This window comes from Urocitellus parryii (genome assembly GCF_045843805.1).
Source record: "Urocitellus parryii isolate mUroPar1 chromosome 9 unlocalized genomic scaffold, mUroPar1.hap1 SUPER_9_unloc_3, whole genome shotgun sequence".
In the NCBI taxonomy this organism is placed as follows: Eukaryota; Metazoa; Chordata; class Mammalia; order Rodentia; family Sciuridae; genus Urocitellus; species Urocitellus parryii.
The window spans coordinates 174916-188412 of record NW_027551789.1 but is presented as its reverse complement, the minus strand read 5'-3'; the positions used below and the strand labels follow the sequence as shown (position 1 = coordinate 188412).

At 40.0% G+C, this 13497-nt stretch overlaps 1 protein-coding gene across 1 annotated transcript in view; it reads right to left on the bottom strand.

Annotated features, from left to right (window-relative positions):
• Nucleotides 1–13497, bottom strand: part of LOC144251531 (phosphatidylinositol 5-phosphate 4-kinase type-2 alpha-like) — a gene marked incomplete at its 3' end in the record, with an annotated part of 128637 nt that overhangs the window by 30120 nt on the left and 85020 nt on the right. Inside the window, exons 2-3 of the mRNA XM_077794395.1 lie at nt 5778–5875; nt 3939–4035 (exon numbers count right to left, since the gene is read on the bottom strand). Coding sequence (XP_077650521.1) covers nt 3939–4035; nt 5778–5875 — 195 coding nt within the window. The remainder of the gene's footprint in view (nt 1–3938; nt 4036–5777; nt 5876–13497) is intronic.

Below are 13497 nucleotides of genomic sequence, written 5' to 3'. Positions count from 1 at the left end.
ATATTCCAGATATAGCAGCAGATTTCCCCCCTCCAAAGGTTAGTATTCACTGAAGAGCTTAATGCTTTAGAATTTGAAACTTGAAACAAGGACCTCAAAAGTTTAAACTGTTAACTTTTAAAATTAATCATTTTAAAATTAGAATTCTTGGTTATAAAAACAAAGAAAAGGCAACAAATGCGAATAATGAGGGATTCTAATTCAGGAGGCGCAGTAGGGGAAAAGTAAACCTGATATTATCCAACACAATGAACAAGAGGGCTCAGTTTCAATTATGTGGTGTATTTAGGTTTAATAGCTGGCTCCGACCTGCAGAACTTTTTGGTTTATGGTGGGCAAACCCTCTCTGCATCTCAGAAATGAACTGAAGCCTCCATCTGATTTCCCAAGAGGAAATGTTACAAGAGGCTCTGAAACCCTGCATGGCTAAAAAGAGTGGCATAGATTTTCTTGAAGAACATTAAAAATTTTAATGCCTGGTTTTCTGCAAATCTCTTTAGCAAGCTAATATAGAATTCATCAAAGTGACTGTTTCACTCTTCTGTATTCCCTGGAACGTCTAGCACAGAGCCTGGCATGCACCAGGTACAAATAAACACCCACTGAGCTGATAATTGCGCGTGAAATTATGACGGAAGGGACCAGGTCTTAAGGTGGCAGTGCATGGCAGAAATAAAACTGCAGCAATGGTAACAGTGGAGGCAGCCAGGGCAGCATTCATTTTGAAAAAAGGGCCATGTGGAGACGAACAAAATTCAACTCTGAGCATATTACAAACCAATCATGTTACTTTTAAAAAGTACTAATTGTTTTGGAGAAAGTTCTGAATTTGGAAGCACTAGGTACACACATGCAGAGGTTTACACATCTATGTTAGATGGACTGTTATTAATGATGAATATTCTAGAATTATTGTTTGAATTTGTCTTCAATAGCAAGGAAAAGAAGTTTTTGTTTTAAAAGATAATCAAGAAATAAAAACAGGAAAGACACAAATGTTTACTGAGCTAGCAGAAAAGTTTTTTCAGTTCCTTTCAAGAAGTTTAAGATGACAGATAGAGGTCAATTAGGTAGGCAGATTACTATGGTCTACTTTTATCAGAGCGACTTCCATTAATCAATACTGACATTTTTCAAGTGCAACAAAAAGGCATTCACACAAACAAGTCCAGCCCATTTATCCTTTTGATTTAATGGAAAAGTCTGAATACAAATTGAATCAGATGATGAAGCTCTTTAATGCTACATTGATTTTAAGTTGCTTGTCCAAAATGCAATTGCTTCAGAAAATGAACACAGGGTTGTGCGTCCAGAACTCAGAGCAACGTCCAGAACTCAGAGCAATACCAGTGGCCAGTGGGAGGCTCTGCTCAGCTCTAGAAGGGGAAAAGGAAACTGCTTCTATTCAGTGCTCATGTGCCAACCCACATCTGCTGCTTGAACTGGCCCTGATGAATGGACCCTCAGGCAACTGATGTGATAGGCCCCTTTGGTCCACGCCTTCCTTCAGCCTTTGCCCCTGCAGTGCACAGGGCCTATAAGGTGTGATTTCACGGCCAATGTCATCAGACCTGCCTTCTTTTCTTTTTCCAAACCAGTAGCCAACAAACTGGGTTAATCTCCACATTTACAATCTTGTCTACAGTTGAAACTCAGGGACTGCTGTCTTGGGAAGTACAGACACTGAGAAAGGGAGGCAGGATGGGGGAGAGAAGAAAAGTGTATGGGAGGTTTACTAAAGCTACTCTGAACACCCACTCTTCCTTCCTCCCCCCCCAGCCCCCCACTCTCTCTCTCTTTCTCTCTCTCTCATAGAAACACAGTTGCCAAAGAAAAAGCCACAATTTAAATGCCAAAAGCAGTGAGCAGAGCTGAGGCAGGGAGGGGTGCTGGGATGGTCAATCACACTCACACCCACTCTCCTCAGTACTGATCTCTCAAGCTAAGAGTTTAACAGACTTGCCAATTAGTTACTTGTGAATCATCCTCCACTTGCCTCATTTCCCTTCAAAGTTTGTACTCAGCAATTTGCACTTACTTAAATACCAACTTATACTGTTTTGTTTTCAGGGGGAAATAGTAGCATCTTAGTATTTCAGCAACCAAATTGATCATTTTCAGAGTTTCAAAACTAACTTTTTATCTGCTTCAGGGCAGAATTCAGAAAGCAGTGTAATCAGTTTAGGCCTCTTTGAAGGGCTTGGGCTCTTAAAACTCAGATTCTGTTAAACGCCAATGCAGCATTTAACAGAGGAGGGACACGCTCATGTTGGGAGTCAGGCAGAGGAGATTTCCTAAAGATGTCAATGTAATCTGCCATTAATTCCTTTTAAAGTGACTAGTTCATTTTCATATGGCCCATTTAAATATAGTAACAGTTCTTAAATCATATGGAATTATCCCTTCTTATGTCATATGAAACCCTTTTACTATTCCAACAATTATTCTTTAAAAATTACTTGTTTTTCCAGCAATAAATGTCAAGTGCGTAAGTGCCATCTAAGTCTTACTGACAAAGCCCCCGTGAGTGTTGGCTTCAGTGCAGTTTTAAGAGCAGAGCACCCACATCCTGCCTGCTCCCCTCACTTGCCCTCAGCCCAGAGCCTGGGCTTCTGTGGAGACCACAACCCCGATCCACAATAAGGGGATGTCTGGGGATGTCACGGGCAACCTGGCCAGCACAGTTTTCTCAAAGTATGGCAACATCTCATTTTGAGTAAGCATGGGAAAAATTCTTGAAGGCTTTCAACAAGAGCCTGGGTGGGAAGTGGGAGAACAGATCTTTAGGAAAGAGTACTAAGTGTGACTTGCCTAAAGGACCCTATTTTTTAATAAAAATAAAGCCACTGAGAGTATCAATATAAATTAAGATTTTTTAAATTAGGGCAAGTAATAGAAAGTGGTTTTGTTGTTGTTGTTGTTGTTGGGGGGGTATACTGGGGATTGAACACAGGGGCACTCAACCACTGGGCCACATCCCAAGCCCTATTTTGTTTTTTTAAATTTAGAGAGAGGGTCACATTGAGTTGCTTAGCGCCTCACTTTTGCTGAAGCTGGCTTTGAACTTGAGATCCTCCTGTCTCAGCCTCCCGAGCTGCTGGGATTACAAGCGTGTGCCACTGTGCCCCACTTGAAAGTGTTTATTGTAACTGAAAAGATTTAAAATAAGTCAGTACTTAGAATTCTATTCGTAAGGAAATCCTTATGGATCTGGTTGACTATATTAAACTTCAACCAACGTCAGGTCCTTTCTTAGGAAAATGATCATGCAACAAGAAATATTTAAAAAGTTAAGCTGTATTTCAAAGTTAAAATCAAGACCAGGCAAAGACAGGGAGTGAAGCAACAGTGCCTATTTACATGTGGGAGGAGCTGAGAGCAAGAGGAAGATGTTCCACAGCACTGTGCCAAGAACTGGTGGGTTCCTGGTGGTGACAACAGTGCCATGGCCACTCTACAATCTAGCATTGTAGTGCGCAAAGTGTGGCCTTTGATGAAAACACTGTGTCAAGCGTCAGAGTTTGCCAATTCAACAAGCAGCAAATCAGCAAGAAAACAATTTTTGAGATTCCTGTGAATTCAGCGCGCACACACACACACACACACACACTGGCACAGCTGTGGACACACCTGACCGCAGAAATCAGGAGGCAGCTCCTCTGGTAGAAACTTCCACCTGGAAATGAGAGTGTTCACCAAATGCTCACAGCTTGGTCTCTTTCCAAAGAAGAGTCATTTCTTATAAGAAATTGCATACGGGGCCCTAACTTTGAGAACTCTTTACTTCAGAAAGAACATTGAAAACTGCTTATACAAAATGCAGACTGGTACTATATACACACTTATAATGATAAAAATATACAAATCCAGTTTTACAGAGCAAAAGGTATGATGGAACCCACTTTCCAGCCAAGGCAACTGTTACAAAAGCAACTCACCTGGAAATCCTGGTCATCGATTCCAAACCTCTCTCGCAAGTTACGGAAAACCATCGGGCAGTATTCCTTGAACTTGAAGTGGCTTGGCATGTTTTCTCTGAAATGATCACATTGTGGAATAAAGCTCAGTCAGAAGAGTTAGCTACATTGAATCTGCTCCCATTTAGCTCTTTGTGTACCAAGGAAGTGTCTGGAGTTCACTGTCCTGGATGATTTCACAGAACCAGGTACAACCCAGTAAGATCTAGGAGACAGGGCTGGATTGTGACTCAGTGGTAGAGCACTTGCCTAATATGTGTGAGGCACTGGGTTTGATCCTCAGCACTGCATACAAATAAATAAAATAAAGGTCCATCAACAACTAAAATAAAAAATTAAAAAATATCTAGGAGGCAGAAGGGGACAGATACCACCTTCTGTCTCAAATATATTTAGACTGTGTGACCCCTTAACCCTGGCCACGCGTAATAGCCATTCCCCATAGAAGAGGTGGAGGTGGAGAGGCCAGGTAGAGGGAAACAGTGAAGAACAAGAAGCAGGAGTGCGAGAAAGGGGCAGCCCAGCAACCCCCACAGTGGTCCCCATGTTGTTCTGTTACTAAGGCCCCAAATAACCTGTTGTATATAGATACCACATTCTACATTTCCACGGAGAAAATTCCTAGAAAAGCTAACCTTTACACAACATTACGGGAAGTATGAACACGTCAGTTTCATACGAGAACAATAACCCCATTAAGAAATTTCATGAAGGTCTGGGATGTGGTTCAGTATGGAGTGCTTGTCTAGTATGTGTAAGGCCCTAGGTTTCATCCCCTAGCACCACAGAAAATAGAAAGGAAAAGAAAATGAAAAAGAAATTTCATAATTGATCCACATGTGGGAGGGATTTCTTAGAGAAATTTCTACTCCTTCATGTAGAATTGCTTCCCCCTTTGTGTTCCCATGGATCCAAATACATAAATTACATACACACATTACCCCCCCCCCCCGCCGCCTTTTTTTTTTTGGTTCTGTGGATTGAATCCAGAGGCACTTAACCACTGAGCCACATCCCAGCCCTTTTTTATATTTTATTTAGAGACAGGATCTTGCTGAGTTGTTTAAGGCCTCTCTAAACTGCTGACTGGCTTTGATCTCTTGATCTTCCTGCCTCAGCCTCCCAAATGACTGGGAATACAGGTATGCACCACCATGCCTGGTGATACACCCTTATTACTGTACTTTGCACACTACTTTACAGTGATTTGTTCATGTGTCAGTGTTCAACTACTGGTCTGATGGTGATCCCTGGTGGGCAGGGCAATATCTTATATATCACTGCATTTCTCACTCTCAATGGATTACCTAAGATCGAATAGGTGCTCCCTGATGATGCCTAAAATAACATTCCATGAAGAAGAATATTCTTAATATCCAATATGGTACCCAATTATGTGTTATAGGAATATACCTTAATTCGTTATTGTTCTATGATGCAGTCATTGCTGTTCATAAAATTATCATTTTCAAAGTGTTGTGCAAGAGAGCAGAGGTTCATCATTGCTCAAAAATTCAAGCAATTTACAGCTTCAAAATTTTAAATTGTAATGAAAGTATCACTTTTAACGTATAAGATATTCATAGAGAACAATATGCCATATGGCAAAAGGATATTATCCCAGAGGGCCTGCTGTTGCTTCTCTGAAAATGACAGATGGTTATGTTTATCACAGGATTAACTTCATCAGCAAAACTTTACTCCTACCCATTGAAAAAATTATGTGATTACAGAAATTCACAAAAATCATACTCTTACAGCAGCCCCAGCAGGCCTATGAGAGGTTGCACTTGTACTTACTTGTTAAAAAGGTGATTGTCCACCTTTATCTTTGAATAGGCTTTGAAGTCATCTGGCATCAACATGACAGGGATTTGAACATGGCTCAGTTCATTGATCTAGAAAAATAGAAAATAAATAGCACCAGTTATTACCATCCTGGTGGGAAAGGCTTGGCTTAAATGCATACTGGCGAAGAAAACCTGGTTGCCTGCTCTCCCTCCTCCCTACTCCTACTCCAAACTTTCTTCCTCACTCCCTCGTCAGACTTTATCCACTACCTCCCGGCTCCCATCCAGCTCTAGCTGCTGCTTCTTATCTCTCTGTCTGATGCTGGACCTTAGTGGCCACTGGTAGTGACCAAGGGGGATACTGGGGGTGGGGGGTAGCCTTCAAGGCCACCTGTCCCTACTTGTCCCCATTCTACTCTCCTCCGTTCCCTCTAGACCCTTGGCCCAGGGCTCCTTTGATCATATTTCCAAGACAACTCCTCTCTGTTCTCTGAGATGGATTTTTAATTTTGAGGTAAATATTCGTTGATTAATAGACGTGATTTAAACTTTGGAGAGCTCAAATAATAATAATGACATTCAGGAGGTCTTTACCATTCTTAAGGGAACTAAGGTTAAAAAAAATATATTGGGGTAGGGCATAAGTTACCAAGAGAGGAAACTTCTCAGAGGGAACAAGGAAGACAGCCGGCCTGGGACTACATGAGAGGAAGACGGACTGGACAGGAGTTTGGAACAAAAGCAAAGCTGTGGTTCCAGAGGACGCAGGGTAGAATCCAGTTCTGTTTAAATTCCAGTGAGTGACAGGGGCAGCTTCTCACATAGGACTGTGAAAAACTTGACCTTTCTTCTTGATTAATCATTTTTGTATCATGGTTTTCAAAGTACACACCTCCCTTGTTGCTGGCAATATAAGCCACTTTAAAGATCTAGACTTCCAGTAGAATGGAAGGTACTCTAAGGAGTCTCAGTTCCCCAAAGTAAAGACGAGCAAACAAATAAACAAACAAAACATGAGTTCCTTGATACAGCAGTTTTTAACACATTGCTGGGTTCACAGAAAGCAAGTCTCCAAGGCACTCTCCTTCCCACAGTGAGTGTCATCCAAAGGGACTGTGATCATGTTTGTCAAGTAAGCCTGAAGACTAATGCCAATCTCAACGCTTTCTTGAGCCAAGGTTAAAGGGTTCAGAGGCTTAAAGACAACACAGGAACTTAAAAGAGTGATAACAAAATGTGAAAGAACTGGGGTTGGTCTTCTGGGCAGAACTGAGAGTCGACTTGCAGTGCATGGTAGCTGATTTTTAGAGAAAGCAAGTGACCTTGAGGAGTGGCAGGCCAGCAGAATTTGACTTCAGGAGTCCTTCAGGTTTAAGGATTTTTGCTGGTGACGTGTGATATAAAGATAAAGGAGCAAGGGAGTTCCAGGACAATCACTTGGAAATGGAAAATTGGTATAAAATACAATCTCTGACTATACTGAATTTCCATTATAGCTAATGGGGCAGGACATCACAACACAAGAGTCAAATACAAGGCAGCTACAAGAAATAGCAAAGTCTTGTCAATAAATGCCACAGGAACTCAGAGCACGGAGTGAACTGTCACAGGTGAGGGTGAAGGGCTTCTCGGAGGGAGCAAAGTCTGATGTGGTGCCAGAGGAACGGTGAGCCATGACTAAGGTGCCATTGAAGTCTGGGGTCTAGGGATGTAGGTAGCTCAGTAAGGGTGCCCTTGCCTAGCATGCACAAGGGCCTGGCTTCACTGTCTAGCACTGGGGTCAAAAACAAAAACAAAAAATGCCAGGGAAGCAGTATGTGGTGGTGCATGCCTGTAATCCCAGCTACCCTGGAGGCTGAGGCAGGAGGATGCCAAATTTGAGTCCATCTTCAGCAATTTAGCAGGACTTTTTTCCAGAATAAATTAAAAAAGGGCTGGGAATACAGCCTCCGGTAGAGCCAGAGGCCCTGGATTTGATCGTCAGTGCCCCTTTCCACCACACACACACACACACACACCTACCTACCTCCAGGGAATATGTACTTTTAGTTATTTCTAGAAGTCTCATTTCTTATAAATCAGGCTGCCTCCAGAGTTAGGGAATACTTGGTCCTCATCAGTAGGAAGACAGGAAATGAGAAGACAAATCAAAGATGATTACACTTACAGCTTGGTTTACGTACAGAAGATCTGAAACTAACAAAGAACTTCAGATTATACAGTCTAATCTCTCATTGTGCAGATTATAATATGTCCTGGGATAGCTGTAGCTATAGCTTTGTAATTGAGGAGCAGGTTGAGATGAGTTATGCTCTTTATTTCATGGCTACTTTCTCTTTCTTCCAGACTGCCTTTCATTCACAGTAGGTTCAAATTTCCTTTGGCCCCCACCCCCACCAAACACACAAATCTACTTCCAAACTTCTAGATGTAATGATCTGTGAACAAATAATTCATGAACCAGAAAATCTACCACTTAAACTATCTACACATATATTTTAGTAGTATACCTATATGAGCCCTTATATTATTTTTTTCTATAGGCACATTTCATTTTGTTGTATATGAGGATTGGCAGTCATTCATCAGGTTTATTGAACTGTAGTAACTCCCCACAGCCTGGTCTTTGAAAGGTCATTTAACTTCTTGGGAACACTCTCCTTTAGCTTATTATTGTGCTATTCATTACATACACTAAACTGTGTGGCTTGTTTCTAGTTTAAATTGATGAGCTGGTGCAGGTAATAAGAATGACCTACCATCTGTAATAAGGTGGGGTTAATCCTATTAATTTCTGTATTTCAACTGTGGCTCTTGCTTGGGTGTGAACTTGACGTTTTCAGGACAAAATTCTTAGATTTAGAAGTCTTCAGTTTGGGAAAATTATAATTTATTGGTTTGATATTCTACCTAGCTCAACCATTCTATATGGCCCATTCCAGAATTGATAACAAAATGAACAATAACTGATCATTAGTTTATATTTATTATCAGTATTTTTTAAGCAAAGAATTAATATGTTGTCTGTCTTTATAGATACTTAAATTGAGGAACACATATTTATGAAGGTTATATAATATTCATGAAAGGAAACAAAAAGATTTGTATTAACTGTTACTATTTTGAAGGAAAGAATAATACCCCCCTTAGGAATAAGCATACATTATGAAATCCAAAATTTATGGAGATAAAAGTGGTTTTGGAGTTTATTAAAATTTTATTAGGTTAGCTTAAAAATGGAAAGCGATAGTTATATTACTCAGGCACATTGACAGTTCTTTCAGGTTGCAAATATTTAATGAACTCTTATAACAAAAGGGCAATACCATTTTATACTTGAGAAGTACTTAACAGTTGTCAAACCACTCTGGCAAATATACTCTGGTTTTCTATTTCTGCTGATAGTCATATTCACAGTTCTATAATGCTCATTATTTTGTGAGTGTATTAGAAATACTTCCACGTGGAGAGGCTGCAGGCTGGGTATTTTTGCACCCTGGGAATGATGTGTTCCTGTTTATGCTGGGACAGTCACCCCCAAAACACAGGTGTGGATCAGCACTGCCTCTCTGCCTAGCCATCGGGCATGGGTGCTGACAATGCTGGGGCCCAACATATGAAATAAAGCAGCTTTGTTGTCAATATCAGTGGAAACAAGGCCAAAAGTGGGCAGGGAGGTTGTGTGCAAAAGTTTAGTACAAAGTGTCAACATGTCCCTGATTGTATTATAATTCAACAGTGAAGGAAGCAGGAGGGCAGAGAGGAGTTGGCATGGTGGAAGGAAGGAGTTTTGCTTAGCTGTGCCTCCGCTCACTTTATTACTCGTTGCTCGTGCTTACTGGACATGTGCCAAACATCATGTTAAACACTCTGGACACAGTATCTTATCTGATCTTCACAACCCAATGTAGTAAGAACTGTCGTTATCCCCCATTTTACAGCTAAGGAAATTGAGGCATAGTGAGATCAGGTAAGATACTAGCTTCTAAATGGTTGAGCTGTACCTGGAATCCAGCCTAAGCTGAAATCTTCCTAGTCAAGGCAGTTTACTTGAGTTACCTCAGGTACATAATTCAGGGAGTAGGACTGACAGAACCCAAGACCATTCAAACATTTGTTTTCTGTGAGGTTGGGAGTCATGGTGCATCCATAAGGCATCTACCTTAAGTTTATGTCTTTACTGTGTTAAAAATTGTAAGGATTTCTTGTTTTCTTAAAGTATAAATGCAATGGTAACTGCATGTTTAATTTATTGAATTAACTGAATATGCACCATGATCTATAATTAAACCAGCAGAGGTTTCTACAGCACCATTTAAATTTGGAAAAGGCCTGGGTCACTGAACAGTTATCATCCCCCTGACATTGCCTATCACTTCCAAAAAGGAAAAATAAATATTCCCCAAAGCTCTACTTAAATCTTAATGATTCGTAAACAGTATCCTTGAAGGATGTAAAATCAATTTCCAAAGAAATTATTTATTAGAAATAATTATTTTAGTTTTACTTTAAGAAAAAACATGTTTAACGAAAAGTGCAGTAAAATTAATGTGTATTTCCTCTTAAAATGCCATATAGCCCAACTCAGAAAAGGTGTCTCAATTCCTCTCCTCAGCAAGACATTCCAATTTACATCAAATGCAAGTTCCCTCCAACACTGTAAAACACAGGTTTGTTATTTTGTGAGTTAGCTTTGCTGACTGCAGTGAACATCACTCCTGCAGATGCGAGACCGAATTCACACTGGTAAGGAAACAGAGGTTGCAATTAAGCTTCAAAAAAATAGAAATAATAAATAGCTACTGGACAAGAAATAAATAAGCAAGACGCAGCTGGCAACAGTTCTGAAATTAAGGCATGCAGAGGTATCCCCACAAAGCCCATGCTGCAACACTTTAAAAGTAAACCTCACTAATTTATAAGATTTTTAAGTCAAGCAAAGAATGTGTTCATAAATGGTGAAGCAATATTATTGACAATTGATTCATATACATTCACTCTAAACACAATGTTCTCAGACTAATGCATAATTAGCAACTGATTTTCATTCAGCTAAGAATACACAAAAAGGAAAAACAAAAACAAAAACAAAACCCTTACATGTAGAGGAGACACTGAGATAATCTGATTATAGTAAAGAAGATTCCCTACAAATTATGCCTTATTGAGATGAAATAGGAAGTATCCAGTGTGGGAGCTGCTGGCTACACTGCTGTTATCAACTCTTAACAGAGGGACCTACATGGTGGCAGTGCAGCTTTGGGCTAAGAGGGGAGATGACAGTGGAGTGGGATGATCTTGAAAGACCCACTATCCCTCCTCCAAATCTCAAGATGCAGGTTGAAAAGGGCTTATTTATCTCCCAAGCAACATTCTTACCACTTAAGTATGAGTGCATATTTATAAGTATAATTTAATAATAAAGTGAGAAATTTCAAGGTGATAAACCAGAGCAGAATAAGCACCAAGGATTCATGATCAGCAAGGACCCAATGGAAAAAGCACAGTAATACATAACCAAAGGATGATAGTTTTGGATACTAGTTTAACTTTCATTCATTTCTTAGGTGAATTAACAACTAACAAATATGCCATACAGAGTCCACAGACTTTACCCGATTTTCAACTGCTTTCAGCTTCTACAAAAGGATCCTGACTTCATGATAAAATATGTAATATGACGTCACCACTAGTATTAATTTCTCCCCCCTCTTCCATAACTTCTTTTTATCAGTATCTGAAAGTTCTTTCCACTTGCTGGACTTAGCCTAAAAAAAATTAGGCCCCAACTTCCTTAATAAGACTCCTGCGGTGCAAGAATTAAAATCAAGAATCAATAAATGGGATGGACTCAAACTAAAAAATTTCTTCTCAGCAAAAGAAACAATCTGTGAGGTGAATAGAGGGCCTACATCTTGAGAGCAAATCTTTACCTCTCACACATCAGATAGAGCACTAATCTCCAGGGTATATAAAGAACTCAAAAAGCTAAGTACCAAAAAACAAATAACCCAATCAATAAATGGGCCAAGGACCTGAACAGACACTTCTCAAAAGAGGATATACAATCAATCAACAAATATATGAAAAAATGTTCATCATTAGAAATTAGAGAAATGCAAATTAAAACCACTCCAAGATTTCATCTCACTCCAGTCAGAATGGCAGCTATTATGCATACAAACAACAGTAAGAGTTGGCGAGAATGTGGGGGAAAAAGGTACACTCATACACTGCTGATGGAGCTGCAAATTGGTGCAGCCAATATGGAAAGCAGTATGGAGATTTCTTGGAAAATTGGGAATGGAACCACCATTTGACCCAGTTATCTCTCTCCTTGGTCTATACCTAAAGGACTTAAAAACAGCATACTACAGGGACACAGCCACATCAATGTTTATAGCAGCACAATTCACAATAGTCTGCAAGTGCCCTGAACCCCTATCTTCTAGTAGTCATGATTTTAGTTTTCTGCTTATCTACTTCCTAAAGTGAATGAACCCCTAGGTTCATTCAATAGATGAATGGATAAAAGATGTGGCATATATACACAATGGAATATTACTCAGCAATAAAAGAGAATAAAATCATGGCATTTGCAGGTAAATGGATGGAGTTAGAGCAGATAATGCTAAGTGAAGTTAGCCAATCCCCAAAAACCAAATGCTGAATGTTTTCTTTGATATAAGGAGGCTGATTCATAGAGGAATAGGGAGAGGGAGCATGGGAGGAATAGACAAACTCTAGATAGGGCAGAGAGGTTGAAGGGAAAGGGAGGGGGCATGGGGTAATTAATGATGGTGGAATGTGTTGATCACTATTATCCAAGTACAGGTATGAAGACACAAATTGGTGTGAACATACTTTGTATACAACCAGAAGGGAAAAAAAAAATCCCCAAATTCTTTTGTGGCTCCAGTTGATAAACCATATAATTCCTCCCCCTACTAATCACTAACTTTAAAGATTTTTCTGCTTTGGGGTTCATTCACTTTAGGAAGTAGATAATCAGAAAACTAAAATCATGACTACTAGAAGATAGGGGTTCGGGGCACTTGCAGGATGCAGGAATGCATCATAGCTGGAGGTTTTAGAACTGAAGTCACTGAGTTGTCCCTCAGTTATACAAAACCACTTCAGTCCCATTTCTAAGAAAATATTTTCCACAGTATGACCTAGAAAAGCTGTCAGGATTGTACACTCTCTTGCCATACTCTTCTTCAGAGGCCTCGGCACTCACTATTCCTGCAGGGAGGGAGGTTTGATGAGGACAGAGAAGAATTTAACAGCTTATAATTGTAAATAGCAATTAGGCAGGCTGCCTGGTTGACACAGAATTAGTCTCCTTGGGTGTGACAACTATGACCACTCCTCCCAAAACCTGGGAGTAGACGGAAGAAAATCTTTTGTCTGTCTGTCTGTCTGTCTCTCTCTCTTTGGTAAAATGTGGATATCACCACTAGGTGTGTGCCGAAGTTCATGTTTCTGATGTGAAGTGGTAACAATGACAATATCCTTAGAACAAAGACCATTTTTGCCAGCTTGAGCCAGGGAGTTGGAGACTAACCTTCAGGAGATCCCATCTCCTGAAGAAAGTATGAAGGAGAGAGAAGAAAAGAAAGAGCATAATATTCCTTTACATTTTTCTACTAATTTTCTTAGTAAGTTTGGTGATAGAGGAAACTACCTAAAATTTTTGTATCAGAGTTTATTTCTTTTTATTTGAAAAC